The sequence below is a fragment of the Dermacentor andersoni genome, chromosome 3 (assembly GCF_023375885.2).
Source record: "Dermacentor andersoni chromosome 3, qqDerAnde1_hic_scaffold, whole genome shotgun sequence".
In the NCBI taxonomy this organism is placed as follows: Eukaryota; Metazoa; Arthropoda; class Arachnida; order Ixodida; family Ixodidae; genus Dermacentor; species Dermacentor andersoni.
Genome location: NC_092816.1, coordinates 328,721 through 354,017, shown reverse-complemented (window position 1 = coordinate 354,017; position 25,297 = coordinate 328,721). Strand labels below are relative to the sequence as shown.

General features: G+C 50.3%; 1 protein-coding gene across 1 annotated transcript in view; it reads left to right on the top strand.

Moving 5' to 3' along the window:
- LOC126520649 (kinesin-like protein KIF12) overlaps nt 1–25,297 on the top strand; it is a 421,689-nt gene that overhangs the window by 182,127 nt on the left and 214,265 nt on the right. Inside the window, exon 8 of the mRNA XM_050169444.2 lies at nt 15,935–16,177. Within this exon, the coding sequence (XP_050025401.1) occupies nt 15,935–16,177 (243 nt within the window). The remainder of the gene's footprint in view (nt 1–15,934; nt 16,178–25,297) is intronic.

Sequence of the window (25,297 nt, the reverse complement as noted above, 5' to 3'; positions counted from 1 at the left end):
AATAACGTTAAAATTTCATCAACACCTTCGGCGTGAATGTCTCTGGCAAAAAATATAACGAAGTCATCAACATAGCGAAAAACCCTATTGGAAAGTTTAGCAAGGTGGCCCTCTAATTGATTATCAACACAACCTAGAAAAATGTCACTAATGATAGAAGCTACGCACGAGCCAATGCATAACCCCGATTTTTGTATATACAGACCCCCTTTCCATGAAACAAAGGTAGATCTTAAGTAAAAGGAAACCAGTTCAAGAAAGGCTTCTACTGAGATACCGCAACCATTGATGAACGCTTGTTCGTCATTGTCTCGCACTATGCAGTCTTTAACACATTTCATAACCTGGCCATGTGGAAGGGAGTAATATAGGTTTTCTACATCTACGCTGAAGGCACACCGAATGTTCAGCGAACTGTCTTCCAGGTACTTGCACACACTATCTGAATTGGCTATCCGGAAAGGATCAACTATTTTCAAGCCCCCAAGATTCCTTTGTAGAAATCGCGACACACATAACTGCCAGCTGTCCTTTTTCGAGACTATTGTCCATTCCATTATCTTGTGGTCGAGAGTACGTGGGACAAACGAAGCGATGTGTGAATGTTCGATTTCGGGAGCATGAGCTATCTCTTCAAGGGGTTGCGCCACTTCATCTCCCGGAGCATTGCAAGTCGTGCGGTTGTCGCCCTGAATTAAAAAGAACTAGTGTCATTTTTAAACACGCAAGCCAATTGACAAGGGAAATCGCCGAAGCTCACAATATAAAGATTAGGGACAAGGCATGTATCAGTGAACCGTCTATCACTCTTTGTGACAAGGAACTGCATTACCTATGCCAATTTTGATTATGTGTTACTTTGTCACAGTTGCCTCGACGCATATCTGTATCTTGTGCATGTCATTGTTATAAAATGGCTCCTATATATATTGTTGCAGGAAGAAAGCAGGCCCACGAGTGTAAAATAACGTATATTTACAACTGGCGTATATGGCGTTCAGGCAACTGCCAGACTTCGTCTTCGTCTAGTCCAATCCAACTTCTTCGTTCCCTTATTTATTTATTTATTTATTTATTTATTTATTTATACAATACTGCAGGCCTCATTGAGGCCCAGGCAGGAGGGGCATACAAAATACAGAATAATTGCATTTGCAGACGTAAGAACAAAAGGACCAAATTAGTGTGCACAATAGCAATGGAGTCCACCAGCTGCGAGAACCAAATGGGTAAAAAGAACACTCGGTCTTGTAACCAAACAATTCCCAAAACAAAAGTGAAGAGTAAATGTACAAATGAACCGTCAGTACAATTTTAAGCAATGAGAAGGAATGTAACACAAAGATCAATTTCAGTTATTACTATGAAATCAGTAGTTCAAACGGTCAATGGAATCAGTACTGTTTAGTAGCGACTGAGGTAAATTATTCCAATCGGTTATAGTGCGTGGGAAAAAAGAATATTTAAAAATGTTAGTTCTTGCATTATAGGGAGTTAGAGAGTCAGCATGACGATGACGGGTTCGGCGTGCTGCCATTGGCGTTACATAAGGCTCAGGAGTGAGGGCGAGGAGATTATTTTTAAGAAGAAAAAGAAATTTTAGCCGTTGTATTTTTCTTCGTATTTCCAATGTCTGAATGCCATGTTGTCTCATTATTGCTGTCGGGGAATCAGTCATACGGTATTTCGAAAAAATAAATCTGATTGCTTTACGCTGTACTCTTTCTAGTGCACCAATGTTCGTTTTTGTGTAAGGGTCCCACACTATGTAGGCATACTCCAGTTTTGGCCTTATTATTGATGTGTAGGCTAAAAGTTTAGTTTCAGCGGGAGCTTGTTTTAGTTTATGACGTAACTTCACCGTAACATCACCCTCCCGGTGGAGTAGCTCCGCCCCGGTGCAAATTATAGAGCCTCATGGGGGGACATAGGGCTTAAGCCTGGCGACGTGAACATCGCTGGTGACGTTGCGATGCACTGAAGGCTGACCGACTGGGGCGATCTCGTATGTCACGTCGGACAGTTGGCGTAAGATCTGGTACGGACCAGCATACCGGGAAAGTAGTTTTTCCGACAAGCCGACGCGACGTGAAGGCGTCCAGAGAAGGACAAGGGAACCAGGTGAATAATGGTAGTCTCGGGGCCGAAGGTCGTAGAGTCGCTTTTGAGAAGCTTGCGAGACTGTGATGCGAAGACGGGTGACATCTCGGGCCTGGGCGGCTAAGTCACTAGCATCGCGAGCGTAACCAGTGCTGGGTGATCGTACTGCGGAAGGTAGCAGCGTGTCAAAGGGCAAGGTGGGGTCGCGGCCATACAAAAGGTAAAATGGTGAAAATCCGGCAGTGTCGTGACGGGACGAGTTGTATGCGAAAGTGATGTACGGTAAAGCGACGTCCCAGTCACGGTGATCGTCGGAAACGTACATGGCCAGCATATCAGTTAGCGTGCGGTTGAGTCGCTCGGTGAGGCCGTTCGTTTGAGGGTGGTACGCGGTAGCAATCTGGTGTTCTGTTGCGCAGGAGCGGAGCAGGTCATCGACGAGCTTCGATAAAAAGTAGCGGCCGCGATCCGTCAGCAACTGGCGAGGGGCGCCGTGGTGCAGGATGACGTCTATAGTAAGAAGTCTGCGACATCTGCAGCGCAGCTGGTTGGTAGCGCTCGCGCGATGGCATATCTCGTGGCATAATCGGTTGCTACAGCAATCCATTTGTTGCCTTTGATAGAAATTGGAAAGGGGCCCAGGAGGTCTAGGCCCACACGAAAGAAAGGCTCTGTGGGCATATCGATTGGTTGAAGCAAACCAGCGGGAGGCGTAGCAGGCGTCTTCCGGCGCTGACACAGCTCGCAAGAAGTGACATGACGGCGCACAGAGCGATAAATGCCGGGCCAGAAGAAGCGGCGCCGCAGGCGGTCGTATGTACGAGTGATGCCCAGATGTCCAGCAGTAGGAGCGTCGTGAAGTTGCTGGAGCACGGCTAGTCGAAGGTGCTTGGGAACGACTAGGAGGAGCTCCGGGCCGTCGGGACGAGCGCTACGGCGGTATAAAGTTCCATCACGCAAGGTGAACATGCGGAGGGACGAGTCATTGGGCGAGGAGCTTAGGCGCACCATAAGTGTTCGAATAACAGGATGTCCGAGTCTGCATCGGTATCGTCCGGTTGATCCACGGGATTGCGGGACAGGCAGTCAGCGTCTTTATGCAGGCGCCCTGACTTATACATAATAGAAAATGTATATTCCTGCAGACGCAATACCCAACGTGCAAGTCGTCCAGTTGGGTCCTTCAAGGAGGAGAGCCAGCGGAGGGCGTGATGATCGGTTACGACGCAGAAGCTCCGACCGAAAAGGTACGGCCGAAATTTCGCAACTGCCCATACGAGCGCGAGACATTCTCTCTCGGTAATGGAGTAATTTCGCTCGGGCGTGGAAAGAAGGCGGCTAGCGTAAGCGATGACACGGTCTTGGCCCTGTTGACGCTGAGCGAGAACAGCGCCGATGCCATGACCACTCGTGTCAGTTCGTACTTCAGTGGGCGCAGAAGGGTCAAAGTTTGAGAATCGGGGAAGTTGTAAGCCGCTCAATCAGGGTAGAGAAGGCTTTCTCCTGCAGTGGTCCCCAAGGGAAAGAGACGTTATTCTTAAGAAGGTCAGTGAGAGGGTGAGCGATGTCAGCAAAATTTTTCACAAATCGCCGGAAATAAGAGCATAAGCCCAGAGAACTAGGGACATCGTTTGTTGAACAAGGTACAGGAAAATTTCGCAAGGTGTGAACTTTCTGTGGATCAGGTTGGATTCCGGCGGCGTTTACGAGATGGCCGAGCATGTTAATTTCACGGCGACCGAAATGGCACTTGGAGGAGTTTAGCTGAAGGCCAGCCCTGCGAAACACGGAGGGTATCGTTGTGAGGTGCCGCAGATGGCTCTCAAAGTTCGGCGAAAACACAATCACATCGCCGAGGTAACAGAGGCATGTAGACCACTTCAAGCCGCGCAAGAGAGAGTCCATCATGCGCTCGAATGTAGCTGGCGCATTGCATAATCCAAACGGCATGACTTTAAATTGGTACAGACCGTCCGGTGTGACGAAGGCTGTTTTCTCGCGGTCCATCTCATCGGCGCTAATCTGCCAATAGCCGGAGCGGAGGTCAATTGATGAAAAGTATTGGGATCCGTGAAGGCAGTCAAGAGCATCATCAATGCGCGGCAGGGGATAAACATCCTTCTTTGTTATCCTGTTGAGGTGACGGTAGTCAACGCAGAAGCGCCACGAGTTGTCTTTTTTCTTTAAGACAACCGGTGATGCCGACGGGCTACTGGAAGGTTCAATGATGTCCTTGTCCATCATCCTGTCTACTTCTTTCTGTATAATGGCCCTTTCTGTTGCGGAGACACGATATGGCCACCTATGAATGGGGCTAGCGTCACCAGTGTTGATGCGATGCGTGACAACAGATGTCTGGCCAAGTGGACGGTCGTCCAAATCAAAGATGTCCCGGTAGGATGACAGGAGGTGACGAAGAGCTGTTGTTTGCTCGGAAGGAAGGTCAGGGGCGATCATCTTAGAAACATCGTCCGTAGGCGTCGAGTACGGAGGAGTGGGTGACAAAGGTCCGTTGGTACTGACGAAGGATTCAGAGGTCAAAGAAGAAATCTCAAATTCTTCCGAAGGAGTAATATGCGCTATGGCGATACCGTGTGGCAGCACATGCGACGAAAATCCAAAATTGAGGATGGGCACGCGAGCGCAGTTTTCGCGGATCCGGATTAAGGTGCTCGGTAGGGCAATATTGCGCGACAAAACCACGTCAGTAAGCGGCGACACGACGTACTCGCCATCAGGTACGGGAGGACAGGACGTCAGGAGGACATTTGTAGCCGCTTGTGGAGACAGCCTTGTAAACTCAGCAGAACATAAGCGGTGTGAAACACAAGTTGTTGCGTCGGCAGGAAGCGGCAGATACAACTGTACAACACCTGCGGAGCAGTCAATTTGGGCAGAGTGTTTCGAAAGGAAGTCGAGGCCGAGAATTAGGTCGTGTGGACAGTGTTCAAGGACGATAAATAGAACAACAGCATAATGGCCCCCAATGGTCACACGTGCTGCGCACATTCCAAGGACAGGTGAAGTACTCCCATCGGCGACTGGCACAGTGCACGGTACGGCGTGTGTCAGAACCTTTTTGAGCCTTCGGCGGAGAGCAGCGCTCATAACTGAAAGCTGCGCTCCTGTGTCAACGAGAGATCTAACAGGAACGCCATCAACTTCAATGTCCAGTAGGTTTCCACATGTAGGCAGGGTCAACGGAGGATTTGTGGGCCGGGTCGGACTTGCAGCTTCACCTCCGGGAGCTGCACCGCCTAGTTTCCCGAAGCGAAGCGACCGGTTGCAGAAGGGGACGAAGAGCGGTGAACGAGAGGCGAACGGGACCTACGACCTTGAGGAGACGGGGAGCGGCTGGATCTTGGTGGAGCACTGTCGGCGTTGATGTTCCTAGTCGGCGTATAGGGCGAGAAAGTACGATTGTCTGGTACTTGGCGGTAGTGACTCGGAGACGACCACCGAGGAGGCGACTACCAATGGTTGCGGCAATGACGGGCGATGTGTCCAATACCGGAACAATTAAAACAGATAGGTTTATCATCCGCTGTGCGCCAGTCAGCTGGGTTGCGACGAGGGGGTGGAAAGATTTGCGTCTGGGAGCGAGCGGCCGCAGAAATCTGGTAGGTGTTTGTATGGCGGACCGAGCAGAAAGATGGAATGCCCAAACTTGCTATTTCCTCCCGAACGACCGCTTGTATAAGTCAGATATCGGGCACGCTTTCCCGACAGTCAGAACGGACTGGAGCCGGAGCCATGGCCTCAAGCTCACGGCGAACGATGCGCGTGATTTCTTCCGGTCTTGCGGGCTGAACGAAGCGCGGCGGGTCTTCGCAAGAAGATGTCGCGGCGGTATTGGGCAATCGGTCGAAAGTCTGAGCGACGCGGCGGCCCTTCGCTTGTTCGAAGCGCTGGCACTCCTTTATAATTGCATCCACAGTGGCACAATCCTTGCACATCAGGAGATTGAAAGCATCGTCTGCAATACCTTTCAATATGTGACCAATCTTGTCTGCCTCGGTCATGTTGTTATCAGCCTTGCAACAGAGGGCCAGCACATCCTGTATGTAGACCACATAGGATTCTGTGGACGTTTGAGCGCGACACGCAAGTTCTCTTTTTGCCGCCAGCTGACGACCGACAGGTCTGCCAAACAGGTCTCGCATTTTTTCTTTGCAGACATCCCAGCTCGTTAGGTCAGCTTCGTGTGTGTCGTACCACTGCCTCGCAGTTCCTTTTAGGTAAAATATCACGTTTGCTAGCCTCATTGTTGGATCCCACCTGTTGTTGTCGCACACTCGTTCGTACATCGTAAGCCAGTCCTCGACGTCGGCGTTCTCCGTGCCACAAAATGTCCCTGGGTCCCGCGGATGAGTGAGGGTGACCGTCGGCACGGGCTGCTGAGGCGTTGTCGCTTGTGTCGGTTGATTTGTCATTGTGGCGGCAGGTAGATGATGTCCGCTGCGAAGTTCCGTGATTGTACCCCGCACCTCCACCAAAATGTTGCAGGAAGAAAGCAGGCCCACGAGTGTAAAATAACGTACATTTACAACTGGCGTATATGGCGTTCAGGCAACTGCCAGACTTCGTCTTCGTCTAGTCCTTCCCACTTCTTCGTTCCCTTCACCGTAACAATATGTTAGACATATCTTCAATAAAAATCAATTGAGAGTCAGCGCTGTGTCGTCATTTTATTCCATCTATTGTCCTTGTCTTGGGGGCGCTGAGTACAACTCTTACCGTGAATCCCAACCAACTGGCCCAACTTGCTGTTCTAAAGCCCCTTAAACTTCGTAAAGTAGTGACACTCTCCTCCTCCGCCTTCACTCCTCCTCGTTTCTCCTCTCTTTCGTGCTCCCTCCTCGACCGTGGCGCCACCTACACTGCTCGAGCGTAACAACGGCGCCAACATGCGCTCCTCGCCACTCCGTAGACGCTTCTTGAGCAAAATGGCGCTGATGCACGGGGCGAGCGCCCACGTGATGCTATTAGGCCAATAGCGACGCGCCGTCGGCCAGAGCGTGCGAGGAGGCGGCATTCTTAAAAGCGTGGCACTACATTACGTAACGTGCGATGCAGTGACCACAGGATGGTAAGAACTCGAATTAGCCTAGACCTGAGGAGGGAGACAAGTGGTTCTTGTGGGGAAGGAGAAAAAGCTAGCGCTATTTTCTGCAACCCATGCGGGAGCACGGCTCAGCGCCAGCATGGTGGAGAGGATGGGGTTAAAAGAGAGAGAGAGGGTAGGAGGGAGAAAGGTAGAGGGTCGTAGAGATGGAAGCGAAGTAGTGGCCGATCAGGAAGCCCGAGGTGGTGGGATGGCCGTTAGGCCATCCGTCTTTGTAGAAATGTCCTATAGTCTCGCCGAGAGCCCCGACGAGTCGAGGTACTCGACGACACTTAGGAAGGCTGGTAGCTGATTACGACAGGGGAAGAGGATATCTTCCTGTCGTGAACATGGGAGCCCCAGGCGGTGCAACTCTTGCAGAAGTCGACCGCGATGCCGCAGGTGAGCAGGGCAGGCCAGCAGGAGGTGCTCGAGAGTTTGTGGTTCACCACAGGAGGCACAGGCTGGCGAGGTGGCTTTCCCAAGGCGGTGCCGGCGGGCTGCCGTCCAGTAGCAGCCAACTCGCAGTCGGAGCAGCAACGAGGCATCCCTTCGTAGGAGGCCGTGCTGTGGAAGAGGCCGTCGAGGCCAGCCCAGGGATACCCGTTTGTCCGGGTGGCAGGCGATGATGTGCCGGCGCAGCCTGTGCCTCGAGAAGTGTGCGGCCGTTACAGCAGGGCTGAGGGAGACGCTTGAGTGGTGGGCACTTTTTGCCAGAGTGTCCGCCTCTTCATTCCCCGGGATCCCCACGTGTGCCGGTAGCCAATGCAGAGATACTGAGCATCCTGCGTCCTGAAGGGCCGTCAGTCTTGAAGAGAGCAGCGCTACCCCAAGGGTAGCTCTGTCAGGATTCTGCAGGCAGAACATCGCCGCCTTGGAGTCGCAGAAGATGGCTGCCGGCGTCGCTGGTAGCTCCTCTGCAAGTAGGTCCACAGCAAGGTGGAGTCCTGCTAACTCTGCTGCGGTAGAACTTGCGTGCCCCGGGAGACGGCACAGCTTGCTCTTTCGTAGGGCCGGTGCAACGCAGGCTGCTGTGGATGAGCCAGTCTCCGGTATCACGGATCCGTCGACGAATATGTGAAGGTGGTCCCCAAGTCTCTCTTGGAGGAGAGAGGCTGCCGTCTGCTGTAGGGCACATGTTGGGGAACGGTTCTTCGAGACACCTGGCAGCTCCGTCGAGATAAGGATTGGTGGTCGATGTGGTGGGCGAGGCTGTACAGCGTTTGCAGGCGTGTCCCCTATGACCTCCTTATAGAGGCCACACAGCCGTCCCATGTGTGATGCTGGCCAGGAGCTTAGGCGGGTCAGGAGTGCTTGACCATCTGCGGCATGGTGTAGGCGATCAATGTGTCGTAGCCCCTGTTGTATGAAGAGTAATGACAGGGGCAAGGCACCTGCCTCAGCCAAAGTGGCGGCCACCTGTGAGGTTCGGGGAACGCCAAGACAGAGTCGTATTGCTGACCGATGCTGCAGCTCCAGTTTCCGCAGGCGGGGGGGGGGGGGGGGCAGCGCCACAAGAGGGTGGGCATACAGTAGCCCTGAAGTGACTGCAGCTTCAAATAGCTGCAGGGCCCATCTGGTGGTACAGCCCTGTCCACGGGCTGTACCTGAGATAGCCTTGCGGACCCGAAGCGCCTGGGCGCACAGGGCATTGGTAGCCGGCAGCCAGTTCAGCCGATGGTCAATGCGCAGCCCCAGGTAGGTGACTGCCTTGTTCCATGGGATCTGGACGCCCTCCAATCGCAGCCGGCCAGCTGAGCGGTGGGCTGATGCTCTGGGGTGCAGTAGGAAGGCCTCGGTCTTCCTGGCCGAGATGGTAAGGTACTGGTAAGGTAAGGAAGGTAAGAAACTGGTACATAAGAAACCGATCAATGAGTTAGCGGTAAGAGGGAAAATAGAGGAATTCCAGATCAAGCTACAGAACAGGTATTCGGCTTTAACTCAGAAAGAGGACCTTAGTGTTGAAGCAATGAACGACAATCTTGTGGGCGTCATTAAGGAGCGTGCAATAGATGTCGGCGGTAACTCCGTTAGACAGGATACCAGTAAGCTATCGCAGGAGACGAGAGATCTGATCAAGAAACGCCAATGTATGAAAGCCTGTAACCCTACAGCTAGAATAGAACTGGCAGAACTTTCGAAGTTAATCAACGAGCGTAAGACAGCTGACATAAGGAAGTATAATATGGATAGAATTGAACAAGCTCTCAGGAACGGAGGAAGCCTAAAAGCAGTGAAGAAGAAACTAGGAATTGGCAAGAATCAGATATATGCGTTAAGAGACAAAGCCGGCAATATCATTACTAATATGGATGAGATAGTTCAAGTGGCCGAGGAGTTCTATAGAGATTTATACAGTACGAGTTGCACCCACGATGATAATGGAAGAGAGAATAGTCTAGAGGAATTCGAAATCCCACAAGTAACGCCGGAAGAAGTAAGGAAAGCCTTGGGAGCTATGCAAAGGGGAAAGGTGGCTGGGGAGGATCAGGTAACAGCAGATTTGTTGAAGGACGGTGGGCAGATTGTTCTAGAAAAACTGGCCACCCTGTATATACAATGCCTCATGACCTCGAACGTACCGGAATCTTGGAAGAACGCTAGCATAATCCTAATCCATAAGAAAGGGGACGCCAAAGACTTGAAAAATTATAGACCAATCAGCTTACTGTCCGTTGCCTACAAAGTATTCACGAAGGTAATCGCAAACAGAATAAGGAACATTTTAGACTTCTGTCAACCAAACGACCAGGCAGGATTCCGTAAAGGCTACTCAACAATAGACCACATTCACACTATCAATCAGGTGATAGAGAAATGTGCGGAATATAACGAACCCTTATATATAGCTTTCATTGATTACGAGAAAGCGTTTGATTCTGTCGAAACCTCAGCAGTCATGGAGGAATTACGGAATCAGGGCGTAGACGAGCCGTATGTAAAAATACTGAAAGATATCTATAGCGGCTCCACAGCCACCGTAGTCTTCCATAAAGAAAGCAACAAAATCCCAATAAAGAAAGGCGTCAGGCAGGGAGATACGATCTCTCCAATGCTGTTCACAGCGTGTTTACAGGAGGTATTCAGAGACCTGGATTGGGAAGAATTGGGTATAAGAGTAAATGGAGAATACCTTTGTAACTTGCGCTTCGCTGATGATATCGCCTTGCTTAGTTACTCAGGGGACCAACTGCAATGCATGCTCACTGACCTGGAGAGGCAGAGCAGAAGGGTGGGACTAAAAATTAATCTGCAGAAAACTAAAGTAATGTTTAACAGTCTCGGAAAGGAACAACAGTTTACGATAGGTAGCGAGGCACTGGAAGTGGTAAGGGAGACATCTACTTATGACAGGTAGTGACTGCTGATCCGGATCATGAGAGTGAAATAATCAGAAGAATAAGAATGGGCTGGGGTGCGTTTGGCAGGCATTCGCAGATCATGAACAGCAGGTTGCCATTATCCCTCAAGAGAAAAGTGTATAACAGCTGTGTCTTACCAGTACTCACGTACGGGGCAGAAACCTGGTGGCTTACGAAAAGGGTTCTACTTAAATTGAGGACGACGCAACGAGCTATGGAAAGAAGAATGATAGGTGTAACGTCGAAGGATAAGAAAAGAGCAGATTGGGTGAGGGAACAAACGCGCATTAATGACATCTTAGTTGAAATGAAGACAAAGAAATGGGCATGGGCAGGACATGTAATGAGGAGGGAAGATAACCGATGGTCATTAAGGGTTACGGACTGGATTCCGAGGGAAGAGAAGCGTAGCAGGGGGTGACAGAAAGTTTGGTGGGCAGATGAGATTAGGAAGTTTGGAGGGTCAACATGGCCACAATTAGTACATGACCGGGGCAGTTGGAGAAGTATGGGAGAGGCCTTTGCCCTGCAGTGGGCGTAACCAGGCTGCTGATGATGATGATGATGATGATGATGATGACTACATTACGAAGATTAAGATGCTTTAAGCCACAGGTGTTCCGCCGCTGCGCTGCGCCGCACCATTCCGCCACTGCCATAGAGTTTCTAAATAAATACCCTAGAGGGAAATGTGGCGCTAGTGTCCACGGGGGCTCTCATGAGCGTTGCCTCAACCTACATGGGAATGATGGGAATATAGGCTTCGGATTGACTTCGATCTTTAATGGAGTTCGCTTGTGGCGCAGTAAACAAAGCTATACTTAAATATTATCGCGTAAAATCTAGTTTTATTTCTGCCGTAAGTTATATAATGTACAACACGCTACATAAACTTTGTATGACTTTGAGATGGAAGCACGGTTTACTATGTTTTATCACCAGGACACACCAGGGTATGCATTCTTGTGCAATTCTGTTCTCGATTTAACGACAGAGAATAATTATTCATTTATTTTTGCAACAGCAATAAGAACCGTGCATGTACTTATACAAATATACTCATCAAGTATTTACGGAAATAAAAACGTTGTGTTGTGAGAAAGTGTTGCGCCCTTGAGCGGAATGCTACAAGTGTCGTCTGCTACGACGCCTGCTCGCTGCAAACGCGAGACTTTTCTCGCAGACGACAGGCACTTGCGAGCTCATTAATCAAGACTAGCGCAAATAACAGGGACACAGATCGAGAAGACAACAGGACGAGCGCTAAACAGGACTGTGTGTGTCACTGTTATTTGCGTAGTCTTTTGATTAATGATGACACACCAACTAGCCCAGCTTTCTGCCTTGATCACTTGCGAGCTCTCTCGCTCTTTCGAAAGACTGGGTCGGGGTCCACGATTGCTGAACGTCTTCAAGTACTTTTAAGCTGCTGCTGCAGTGCTAGCTAGGGCGCTAGTGGCCTCCTACGAGTATGCTTCATCATATATTATATTGATGTACCGCTTCCGAAGCGTTATGGCATGGGTTTGCACTTACCCATTTCGCGACACTAGACTACAGCCAGGAGGCAGCAACCTTTCCTACCACAAGTAAAATTGTGTTCTCAAAGTCCTAAAACACGCATTTCAATGAGCACATAAACGAGCAACGCATAATGAAGCCTTGAATAAAATTTGATTGTCAAGCCACTAGAAGTGCAACTGTATATATGTATTGTATAAGTAGTGCCTTCTTTTTCCTATTCTGAAGTTTCATAAAGCACGTAACGCTACAGCGCCAACCTAACACACTTAACAAACCAAGGTCCAAACGCTGAAAACATGTACTTTCAACGTTTACGGTGCCGTCGCTTTCTCGTCAGGGCTTCGACACCCGCGGCACAAACATCGTCCTAGTCGCTGGCCCAGCGCGCTATGGCCACTTCGAGCAACATAACAAAGGCAGAGAGCTTTTCGTTGCACTGTCCCACTGCAGGTTATAGCAATTGCGCTTGGAGCGAAACCAAATCTGCCAATAAATACTTGTAGACTAGTTCGCCAGTCAATAGAACGCCAATCCGAAGCCTGTACTTCCCATCATTCCCGTGGTGGTTTAACGATCGCAGCGCCAGATTTCCCTCTAGGTATACTAATATGAAACTCTGTGGCCGCCGCCGTTTGGTATGACTTCAGACCGCGTTCCTCGCCGTTGCGCTCGCTTCCGCTCGCTGATAACATGTCGGAGGATTGAAAAGGAAAGCGCGCGTGTGCCGCAACCACAGTTGAGGCGGCAGTATGAACGGCAACAATTCTAATAAGCAGGAGGAGGCCTGGAATCGACATCGGAACGAGATGAAGAGGAAACGAATCGCCCCGGAAACAGACGAACAGCGCGCCGAAAGGCTGGCTAAACGCCGCAACACAGCTAGACAGAAAGTGAGAGAGGCAGAATGAAGAGCTGCCTCAACCTGCACCACTAAACACAGCTAGACAACCAGACTACTCTGGACTTGCAATCAAGATTAACCAAGGCTAACTATGCCTTAGCTTTCGATACGTATATCCTGGCATAGCCGAGCTAAGCCACTGCCAATTTTTTCCTTCTTGCCGCGGGCCGCAGCGGCCGATTTGCTGCAGGCTGTCAGTGACTTTATGACTGTTAATTACTTTGTGTTATTATTTTAAATAATGCAAATAAACCTTCAGTTTCATCTCAAAATCCTCCTCAACGTCGGCTAACTCCCGCACTCTACGGCAAGATCCAATACTGCAGAACCACTACAAGACGAGCTTAGAAACAATGTGGTGCAGCCCATACATGAATAACTTTATGTGAAATATATCATGAGAAGCCAACAAAGACACGAAAGAAACATAGGGGAAATTACTTGTACTTACTAATTGAATTAAGGAAATGAATTAATGGTTATAAAAGTGGATGAAAAAACAACTTGTGACGTTCCTTTGGGTGTTGTCGCTGCTGACACTGGTGGCGTGATTTTCCTGCCACGAAGGGTCACTGTCGTCCTTGGTGGAACAAAAGCGTGAGAAATCGTGGTGCCGCGCACAACGGGCTATGCGGCGACAATGGCTACGATGTGCCGCGAGAGTAGCACGCGTCGTCTGTATGGAAACAAAGCGCGCTACTCACAGCGTTCGCTTCCTAACATAAGCCGTGTACATGTATAATCATAATACGGAATATTGACACGCGAAACGAAAACACGTATAGAGCTGCGCTCGAATTTGGCACCAGGGAGCAGCGTAATCGTCGGTGATTTTTCTTTTTTTTTCGATTCTGTTATTGTAGAAGTTGCTCCATGCGTATCATGCAGTAAGGGGTGAGTGTTCTTTGGTGTATGCCTTGAACAGGTAACAATTCCTTTGCAAAATGGTATCACAGGAGAGGGCGTCACATTTTAATCGTGTATCTTTTTTCGCAATTGTGAAGTGCGGTTTAGACACACTGATAGCCAACAGACTATTCAAGAGTACACTGCAAATAGTTCCAATGCAAAATCGAGCTCCCAACAGTAGCGCCTGTTGCCTCGGAGTTTTCAACTATACTTTAAACATGGACTATATTAGCGAGCTAAAGAATGTGTACAACGTTCTATACTACACCCAAATTCGAAGTTGCGAACAGTAATATTTTTGCATTACGCCTCCATCGAAATGCGGCCGCCGCAGCCAGGCGCAAAGCCAGCCACCTCATGCTCAGCAGCAGAGCGCCATAGCCACTGCGCCACCGCAACAGGAACAGAACCGCTGAGGAGTATCAGCGCGAAGGTTACTGCACACTGTCCCATCGGAATCCCCCTCCCATCAACTACATTTTATTGCGACAGCGATTATATGGACACTGCAGGGGCACTTTTGCCGTCGGCGTGATGCTCCCTATAGAGTGCAAAGACAATAACACCGTCGCCGCGCGCCGTGTGTTGTACGTGCTAGTGAAAGAACGCGCGACAGCAGCTGGCGATGGCGGGTCAGTCTGGGGTGCCCAAGGAAGGAAGGCTGAGAGGAAACAAGCTGTCTCCCGTCGCTCAAAAGGCGGTGGGGGCATGGGAGAGAGGGATGGGGACGGCGGTCTTTGGCAGCAAATGCGTATTTCGCGACCGCGCACAAGGGGAACCGACAATCACGGCTTAACCTCCCGCACGTGGGGGAGGCAAGCGGGGAGGCAGTGCGGGAGGGAGTTGGGGCGGCGGTGTTTACTCCGGCAGCAACTGCGCACTTTACGCGGCGACGCGTGCCCTATCTAGAAAGCGATCTGCAGACGGCTGATACGGGACGGCTCATACGCGATGCGTGTTCCCGCAGCCTTTTGCGTTGAAGCGATAGACACTACTTAAGTCACTTCGCTCGCTGTTGCGGCCGCGCTTGCTCGCGCCAGCGTTTCGTGGCGAGTGTCCGCGGTTGTCGAGTGTGATGTGATCATGTTTGCCTGTGCGCGATGATACCACGCTTGTTAATTTAGTTAGTAAGGGAATGTTTCCAAGTTGATACGGTCGATAAAACTACTGCCCTTACTTCGTATAGTTGACTATAGTATATGTTGACTAGTAATTTGCTGTCGCATTCGATGCTTCGCCTTTCGGGCGAAGCTGCGACATGTTGTGTTCGCAATAGCCACCATGACCTTTGTGAGCACTAGCGTTCGTGCGCGTTGTCAAAGTTCGTGTGTACGGACCTTGCACTAAAATAAGGACTATGTTACCGGACTTCAGAGCATGAGTTGCACGATGGAAAAATGCACCACTTGAACTCTTCAGTACATGACATTGCACGATAGACACATCCTACTTAACCGTTTCAAATCTACTTTTGGCTTGACAAGGCAATGCATTGGTTCTTCGATTTGATTCTGCGTACAACGTTGAAATTGACATTGCGTTGCTGTTGAGAAAACACACGCAGCACAAACAAGGTTCTATAAACCACACGAAAGCTTTGCGTCATTTACACTTCGACATGAGCGCTGGATTTGTGAACTTAATTTAGCCGCCCAAACAAAGTCAGTCAAGGAGCTGAAAGCATAGACGACGTCTTTTTTTTTTATAATTGTAGTGTAGAAATATTCAGAAAAGCAGAAATGAATGCGGACAAAAGAGCAACTTGCCACGGGTGGAAGGCAAAACCATATGTTCCGCATTGCGGGCGCGAAATGTGGATTACTGGTGAGCTATACGATGGCAGCCGCCGCCGTCTAATTTTTACAGTATTTGTGTATGCGTACAGCTTTAGAGCGCGTTTGCCTTAAACTGTGAAGTAACATGCGACTGCAGTGAACACTACGCAGATTAAAGCATGAATTCGACCGAATGTGATGTTACGGCTCAAACAGTCTTGAACCTATACATCGATAGCGTTGCCATTTATTTCTGCAGGCCGCAAGAACCGTCAGGTACGCAGCCACGAGATGAACGAGTACTCGAGTCGCAGCCACAGCATCCTGACCATCAACTTGGCTTCCGATGTACGCGACCCGGATGACCCGAACATTTTCATCCGTCGCCAGGGAAAGCTTTCGCTCGTCGACCTCGCCGGCTCCGAAAAGACCAAGAAGACGCGGAGCCGCGGAAACACGCTTGTCGAGGCGAACAACATCAACAAGTCGCTTCTTGTTCTCGGTAACATGCCAGCGGTGCTAGTTTTGCAAGAAATCTTTGCGGCTCTTGTTGACTGTTTGTGTACTGAGCTGAAACGTTCTGTTGCCAGAATTAGAGAAGCTGGTTTTTACGGGAGCGCGGTACAAGCGCAGCTTTCGCGCGCTAGACCACTTGAGCCTTGCACGCTTAGGAGGCCTGGGCGGTCTGAATTGGTGCGACAAGCGAAGTCCCTGAACTGGTTACTTCATAGCTAAGCTCGGTAACTAACTTAATGTCGTTGCAGTCGTGCTGATTGCCCTTAACCTTTCAGGACCAGTGGGATTGACAAGTAAAATGTAAATTCGGGTAATTTATGTGAAAGCACTCGTGTCATAATGGGTGTAACGTTAAGGGATGAGAAAAAGAGCAGATTGGGTGAGGGAACAAACGCGAGTTAATGACATCTTAGTTGAAATCAAGAAAAAAGAAATGTGCATGGGCAGGACATGTAATGAGGAGGGAAGATAACCGATGGTCATTAAGGGTTACGGACTGGATTCCAAGGGAAAGGAAGCGTAGCAGGGGGCGGCAGAAAGTTAGGTGGGCGGATGAGATTAAGAAGTTTGCAGGGACGACATGGCCACAATTAGTACATGACCGGGGTAGTTGAAGTATAGGAGAGGCCTTTGCCCTGCAGTGGGCGTAACCAGGCTGATAATGATGATGACTCATGTCATAATATAATGCTACAGGACGACGACAATGTAGACGCACATGGAATCGACACTGAGGCACTAACTTCATATATTGTATTTCTACACATGTGTACTATTTTGTTGAACTGCAATCAACACGACTGAACAAAGAAAAAAATGGCAGTAACTTCCGAAAAATGGAAGTGACGTTTCTGATAAAAGGACAATGCAGCCGGAAGGAAGCTCTATTATAGTTAGCCCAGAATGGTTTGGGCGCAGGCTAGTTGGTACGAATCATTCATTTTAAACAGCGCAAAAAAAGAAAGGCAAGGTCTTGAAAGAGCACAAGACCAGTGCTGTCATGTGCTCTTGTCCGTGTTTGTTCCTGTTTTTGGAGCTGTTTAACATGAATGATCTCTTAACTCAGTTTATTTATTAATGTAAATAGCATACTTAGCTTACTTAAGCCTATTTGGGCTATCTATCCATCACTTTAGCCCTACACCTCGAATATCCACGGAAAAAGGGGATAATAAAAAGGGGGAAAAGGAGGGCAACTATACGCGCAAGCCGCTTGAAGGTACAGCGTATCCAAAAGGAAGAGCGAGAGAGGAGCCTATAGCCGATAGTCCGCGGCTCATACGTGACTTGTCTCGGCGTTGGCAAAATAATGCATCGCTACATTGCTTGAATGCTAATCACATTAACGTCAACAGTCATCGTGACATGGGTGTTGCCGGGTTTATTTATTGATTTATTCATACATTTATTGACACATAATTAAATTTCGCACAACCTACACACATTTTGTTTCGACCGATAGCCGTAATGACTTCTCTAGTGTGCAATTCTATGGCTGAATTCACTAGCGGCGCACTTCTTACGAATTTTTTTGGCGATGAACTTCTTGCGATAACTTAAAAGTGCAACCGATGTGGTAGCGCACTTCAATTGTGGAGTCGTATGAGAGCTAGAAGGAAGAAAAGTTCGAATGTGGTAGCGCACTTCATTTGTGGAGTCGTATGAGAGCTAGAAGGAAGAAAAGTTCGAATTAAACGACAAGAAAGGAGTACGTCACCTGATATAGTGATTGCCCATTACGCGTCTGCAGTTTAGGCCATCGTCTCACGGTAAGTCACTATACTCGCGAACAACTTTCTGTGGCAATGAAGAGAAAGCTACGAGCGCGTGGCTGCTGCACATGTGTTACGGCGTCACCTAGTCCGCCCGCGTCTGACAGTGCTTTTGGTTGCTTGGAACAGACGCTGAATTGACGCAGATTCGCGTGCGACGGTTTTGCGTTTGCCCAGACGCGGAAGGGAAAAGCCGCAAAAAAACTTGGAGGACGCTTAAGCTTCGCCTTCAAGAGTGGAACGCGATAGCATTATCGCACCCCGTTCGCACCGCCCACTCATTCGCTCAGCGTGCTCTTGAGTCACACAAAGACGAAACGTGCGCCTGAGCAAGCGGAACGAACCAAAGAACTCGGTGTCTCGGAGGGAGAAACGATCTGCGCGAGCAAAACGCCGTGATCGGCACGGATAGCCTGGCCGCGACGCGCCATGAAGGCGGACGCGATCATGGGGCTGATGCCTCGATGGGATCGTCCTCTATCTCGCTTGGGAGCACCACGCAGACGCATGACTCCTCGCCAGCAGCACGGCACACATCGCAGGGGACGCTTTCCCACCAGACGCGCTACGGCGCAGCGATCACGTCAGAGGCATCCCTCATCGGACGCTGCACCTAGGAATCGCGCTGTGAGCGGAAAGAGCAGCCGCGTCGCCTAAACACGAGCGTTCGAGTAACGCACGCTGGAAGATGGAAGGGGAGACAGCGAGAAAACTTAAACGCAAGGGTATTGGGACATCCTCGCACCGGTACCCGCATGGCCCCAATGCGCTCAAACGAGACGAAGGGAAGAAGAGGGCGAGTGGCGCGCCATCTGTCGGGGCAGCGCCGTACATTGCGAGGAGGGTGTCTTCTGTGTTTGCCGCAAGATGACTCTGCATCTGCACCAAGCGCAGAAGAAATGTAGTGGAAACGTACTTCGCTACTCGTTTAACTGCGACTTCTGTAATTTACATGCTCATAATTACAGATATACACCGCAGTATAACTTTCTACGGCTCTTTTCTAAGGCAACACCGCATTCACCAGAGTCGCTTTTGTCGCGCTTTGAACCAACGCGCTCATGGCTGAGTGGTAGCGTCTCCGTCTCACACTTCGGAGACTGGTTCGATTCCTACCCAGCCTATCTTGCAAGTTGTTTTTATTTATCAATTGCCTTCAGGGATTTTTTGCTCATGGCCAACGCCGCCGACATCGACGACACCGGTGTTTCTGCGACACGAGCTCGTTATTAAAACTTCTTTCTGGGCGAGTTGGTGCATACTTGACACAAAAATTGTTACGGCGCAAACACATGCAACCACAAAGTATCAAGGACGGGACACAAGCGCTGGGCAGAGAAAAGTCCGCTATTTGGGCCTCCACATAGACTGCCGACTGAACTTTAATGCGGCCACCACCAAGCTGTGCAGGGACTCAAGGAAAGTTGCAGGCGCCGCACGCTCCCTGCTCGCCCGTGGCCGTGGCTGCACACCGCACCTTGCTCTCCGAGTTTATAACTCGATTGCAACTTCGCGAGTGCTCTACGCGCTGCCACTCACCAACGCCAGTGCAGCCAACTGGAGGGCCGTCGACGTCGAACACCGCAATGCAGTTCGCCAGATGTACGCGCTTCCTCGCTTCTCGCAAGTGGGGGCAACTCTCGCCGAAGCGGGAAACTGGCCGCCCTCACTTCGTGCGAGGAAACAGGCGCTTCACCATGTCGAGCGTCTGCAACGGTCGCCACAGGGCCAGCGTCTCGTGTGCCGCCTCCACACCCTCGAGGGCTCGGGCATGGGTCAGCATGCCACCGACTTCAGCACCCGCATCGCGTCTCTGCCGCAACTGCTCCCCTTGCCGCCATCGCCGCACGCCTCCCCGCTCCTTGACGTTAACACCAGCGTCCCGGGCGTCACGAGCAAGCGCCGAACAGCACTGTGTGCCATGCAACAGGAGACGGCTGCATTGCTTCACGAACACCTACGTGATCGCCTCCTGGTCTTCACTGACGGCTCTGTCTCCAGTGATGGTTCCGCTGCTGCCGCGTGCACAGCACCGGACATCCCTGCGTCGCGTCAGTGCCGCCTCCGTTTCCCTGCCTCATCAACAGTCGCCGAACTCGCGGCCATTGACCTCGCGGCTGACCTTCTTTACGAGTGTGGTGCTTCCTCTGCTGCGATCCTCACGGACTCGCGCGCGGCTCTGCACATGCTGCGGAAAGACTATGCCGGTCTCCCACTTGTGCAGCGCGTGGGATCGAAACTGCGCCATGTCGTTAATCAGGGCTGCGACTTGGTTTTGCAGTGGGTCCCCGCGCACATTGGCCTGCCCGGAAATGAAGCAGCTGACGCCCTCGCGAAGCAAGCTCTCGCGGCTCGCTTCCCCCTCGCCACCTCTGTCTCCCGCTTCGACGTGGCCAGGACGACTATCACGCGCACCCTCCGCGCGCATCACCCTGACTCACGTGTTGCGGCGGGGACACCCCCTCGCCTCCTCCCCCGCGCCGGCCTCTCCCGCTGGGACCGCTCCTTTCTTCTCCGTCTCCGCGTCGGCTGCTACAGCACCGCCGCCCGATCGCACAGACTGCGCGGAACTGGCAGCCCCGCATGTGCGGAATGCGGCGAGGATGAGACTCTCGCACATCTCCTGCTGCGATGCCCATCGTTCGACGCTGAGCGCACCGCGCTTTGTACATCCTATCGTCGAGTGGGTCTACCCTGTAACACGGAGACAGAACTCCTATTTCCCGCAGCCCACGCCTCCATTATGGTGGCTCCTCCATCGCCAAGAGAGCGTTTGCTGCCCTTCTCGACTTTTTTGTCGACACACAACTGAGAGCGCGGATATAAGCCCCGCATTGCTTCTTCTTCTTTTTCAACCCTCTTGTCTTTTTTTTTTTCCGCCCTCTTTCATTCTCTCTAATCTTTTTCTCCCCACTTCCCCTACCCTGTGCAGTGCTGTTGAGGTGTCCTCCTTTGAGAGACAGTTACGGCACTGCACTTCTCTCTTCCCTTCACCTAATAATCACTACACACACAAGCGCTGGACGCAGCGCTTGTGGCCCGTCCTTGATACTTTGTGGTTGCATGTCTTTGCGCTGTAACAATTTTTATGACGAGCTCGTTAACGCTGTCGCGTTAAAATGCAGGTCCGGAGGTCGCGAGCTGGGCAGTGATAGTGTAAAGATTACAATCGTCCATAGCCTGAAGGGAGCGCTTGGCGCTGGCATCTCAACAGCGTGCTCGCCACGTATGCAGAAGGAGCACGTGTGCTTGCTTTCTTATGCGTAAAGTATGCAGGTGCTGGGCACCGTAGGTCGCGTGCTGGGCTGTGATAGTATAAAGATTACAATCGTCCGTAGCCGAAGGGAGCGTTTGGTTCTGGCGTCGCAACAGCGTGCTCGCCACGTATACATAAGGAGCACGTGTGCTTGCTTTCCTATGCGTAAAGTATGCAGGTGCTGTGCACCGTAGGTCGCGTGCTGGGCTGTGGTAGTGTAAAGATTAGAATCGTCCGTAGCCTGAAGGGAGCGTTTGGTTCTGGCGTCGCAACAGCGTGCTCACCACGTATGCAGAAGGAGCACGTGTGCTTGCTTTCCTATGCGTAAAGTATGCATGTGCCGGGCACCGGAGATTGGGTGCTGGGCTGTGGTAGTGTAAAGATTACAATCGTCCATAGCCTGAAGGGAGAGTTTGGTGCTTGCGTGTCAACAGCGTGCTCGCCACGCATACATAAGGAGCACGTGTGCTTGCGCTCCTATGCGTAAAGTATGCAAATGCTGGGCACCGGTGGTCGCGTGCTGGGCTGTGATAGCGTAAAGTTTACAATCGTCCATAGCCTGAAGAGGCGCTTGGAGCTGGGGTCTCAACAGCGTGCTGACCACGTATACATAAGGAGCACGTGTTGCTTTCCTATTCGTAAAGTATGCAGGTGCTGGGCACCGTAGGTCACGTGCTGCGCTGTGATAGTGTAAAGATTACGATCGTCCGTAGCCTGAAGGGAGCGTTTGGTGCTGGCGTCCCAACAGCGTGCGCACCACGTATGCAGAAGGAGCACGTGTGCTTGCTTTCCTATGCGTAAAGTATGCATGTGCTGGGCACCGGAGATCGGGTGCTGGGCTGTGGTAGTGTAAAGATTACAATCGTCCATAGCCTGAAGGGAGCGTTTGGTACTGGCGTATCAACAGCGTGCTCGCCACGTATGCAGAAGGAGCACGTGTGCTTGCTTTCTGCGTAGAAATGCAGATGCTAGGTGTAATAGCTTCGGCGGGCCGGCCGTACAGGGTACCTACAACAGGAAGCCTAACAGCCGGTGCGCGAAGCGCGGCAACGGAAGAGCTGGACTGCTCGAGTCTGGGACCAGACAATGAATGATTTTATTCCAGCGAGGGGAAACGCAGCAGGCATACTTACAGCGTTTGGCGCTGAGTGGCGCCCTCGGAGGTAACGATCCGAAAACGAACTGGAAGCTGACACAGGATATCACATCACCTCTCCCTTCAGAGAATAATGCACTACTCGCTCTCCTCGCAACGAAAGCAACAGTAATAATTGACAGAAGAACATAGAAGTGTAAGCATTACAGAATGAAGATTTTCCACTGTAAGCTTTGGGCATGTTATCATTTATCATTATATTATGAATATGAATTTCTACTATTATCAGTTATGGACATGTGTAATCTACACATTTTAGTTGGCGACGGCCAAATGAAAAAATAAACGCAGTGGAAAGGCTGCTGACTAACATACCATGTTATTTAACTTGAAATGAGTTGACTAGAGATCATATGTGAGCACTGTAAGACAAGTGCTGGTGATGACATCTTTATACAGTAGAAAATTCAGGTACATTTGGCTCTCACAGACTTTTTTTTTTCTAAGCAGACATCTTTGGCTTCCCAAATTTTAAAGAAAGAAGCATACACATAAAGACGGAAAATGAACACAAGTTCATGAACACAATTACACTACAGTTCTGAAGAGTACCCGTCTTGGGAGTACAACGATGCGATGCATACTTGCAGGTACGGAGCACACATGATGAGAGTTCACCGAGTGCAAGAAACAGACAATGCGAACATCCATGTGTCCTCTTGGACAACACTGATGGGTCAACACTCTGAGCCTGACTCGAGGCAGCTCTGTGGTTGTCGGGGATTGAAGATTGTGCGTATAGGGCACGTTTACACTGCAAGATACTGCAGGACCTAAATAATATGCAAGATACTTTTTTGCAAAACAAGACAAATTCGTATGACGGTCAGTACCGTAGTGATAATGTGCGTACTGCACGGTTGCGCTGCAAGAAATGTAAGGTACAAGAGATGTGAGGTATCCTTTCTGTTAGCATAGAAAGGCCTCAACACATTTTTGAAGAGGTTCCTTCCACTAGGATCCACTGTTTAAGCTGCAAGTGACACGCAGTACTGTATAGCAGCAAACGCAGAGTAACTTGGAGACGTGCGCATTGCACCTCTATCCTGCCAGAAATATCCCCCCTTTTGAAAGATACAACCTGTGTACTATTTACTTAAGAAACATGAAAGGAAACATTTTTGGCGTAAGAGCCGAATTCGCATGGAAGGGTTGAAACCTTTGTAGACAATAAACCAAGGCAGAAAGCTACTTGGAAACATAATCCTTAAACTGTACCAGAGGTTGTCTATGACGTGTAGACCTACGGAGGACTGGTTCGGGTTGTAGAGTAGGATTAGAGGAATGGTTACTCGTAGAGAAACTGTAATGTGTGTCAGTGTCCTGAGTGCCTTCAGGAGCTGTGTCTTGGGAGGGAGTGTCCGAAGGAAGCTCATGAGCTTCTGCATGAGGTGAACCCGGTCGCGGAGGTGAAACTCGAGGTTGTAATGTGGATGCAGCAGGAAAACCAGTACGGGTAGGAACTGGAAGAAAACGTGGAAAACTATCATCAAGGGATGAGTTGTGATTGAAATGACTCCTTTCATCTAAGGTTTCAAGAGAAACCTGTTCTACCTGGTATTTCACTAGTTTAGAAGCATTCCAGCGCTTGCCATTTTCACGCTGGAAAATACTTCGACCTACGTTACGATAAATCTTGAATGGACCAGAGTATTTAGGACCAAATTTCCGTGAGGTACCTACTCTGATAAGATCTCCTGGTTGAAACTGAGACAATTTTATGCGCAACGACCGTCTACATACTTTTGGTATTTTCCTGTTTTGGCGTACTCTACGCTTCACTTCCTGACGCAACTTCGGAGAAACAAATTCTGGATGCATTGGAGGCATGTCGAGCCCTCGGCTGACAACTATGGAGCAGCATAGCTGGAGACACACCGGTAGTCATGTGCGTAGCAAACCTGTAAATTGCCAAGTATTCTAAGACTGCAAATCTGAGGTCTGTTTGTTCCAGAGTAGCAATCTGTATGAACTCTTTGAGGACCCGGCTAAATCTTTCTACCTGACCACTGGCCTGTGGGTAGTAAAGAGAACACAAGAAATGCTTAGAGGGAAGCTGAAGAATCCGTCGAATTCAATAAGACGCTCATATACGAATGCAGGAACCTTATAAACCATGCAGGTAAAATTTGGGGGGGGGGGGGGATTTTTCGCTTGGTATCGACGTAATCGTCGGTTAAAATTGCGCTGTAGCTCCGCCCCCCGTCGAGCGCCGCGCGCTGCTGCTGACGCTGACCATGCGAGTGGAGACCGGAAACCGCGCCGTAGTGACGTCAACACTGGTGTTCCGTTGCTTCGCAGTCTGCGCGACCGTGCCTGACCGTGCTTATTTCTGCGTGCGTGCCGTGCTAATCTGCTTCGCTCGACCCTACATTCCTTTGTTCTTGTGTATGTAGAGTGGTAGTTGACGTGCGCAGCATCAATTGAACTAGTAGGCCAATCATGCCGGCGTTCTGTGCAGCCTACGGTTGCACGAACACCAGCGGCCGCGACGATGTTCCGATGTTCCATTAGTTCCCGCAAGACAAGAAGCTTTTGTGATGAACGTAGCTTTAAATGTGGGAGGCTGCTGTGAAGCGAAAGAACTTCAAGCGCTCAAGAACGACAGTGCTGTTCTCTAACCACTTACGTGACGACGATTACTACCAGAGTATCAGTAATGCGTGCTTTGGGTTCTCCTTCGTGTTAGCACGCTGAACGGAAGGTGCGTGTTTATGTCCCACCGTAGACGCAGGTTTCATCGCCAAGCGGCGCGAATTTTTTATTCGCACGTGTGTTGTGAAACAGCCTGCATGCAGCTACCATAACGCAGTGCGTTTGTTGGAAAGCCGGCTCACGCCAGGACGCTGCGCTCCCCCTTTTCTCGCGCACATAGAGATACCGACCATCTCACATAGCCGACGGAATTCGCCGGTTACGAGT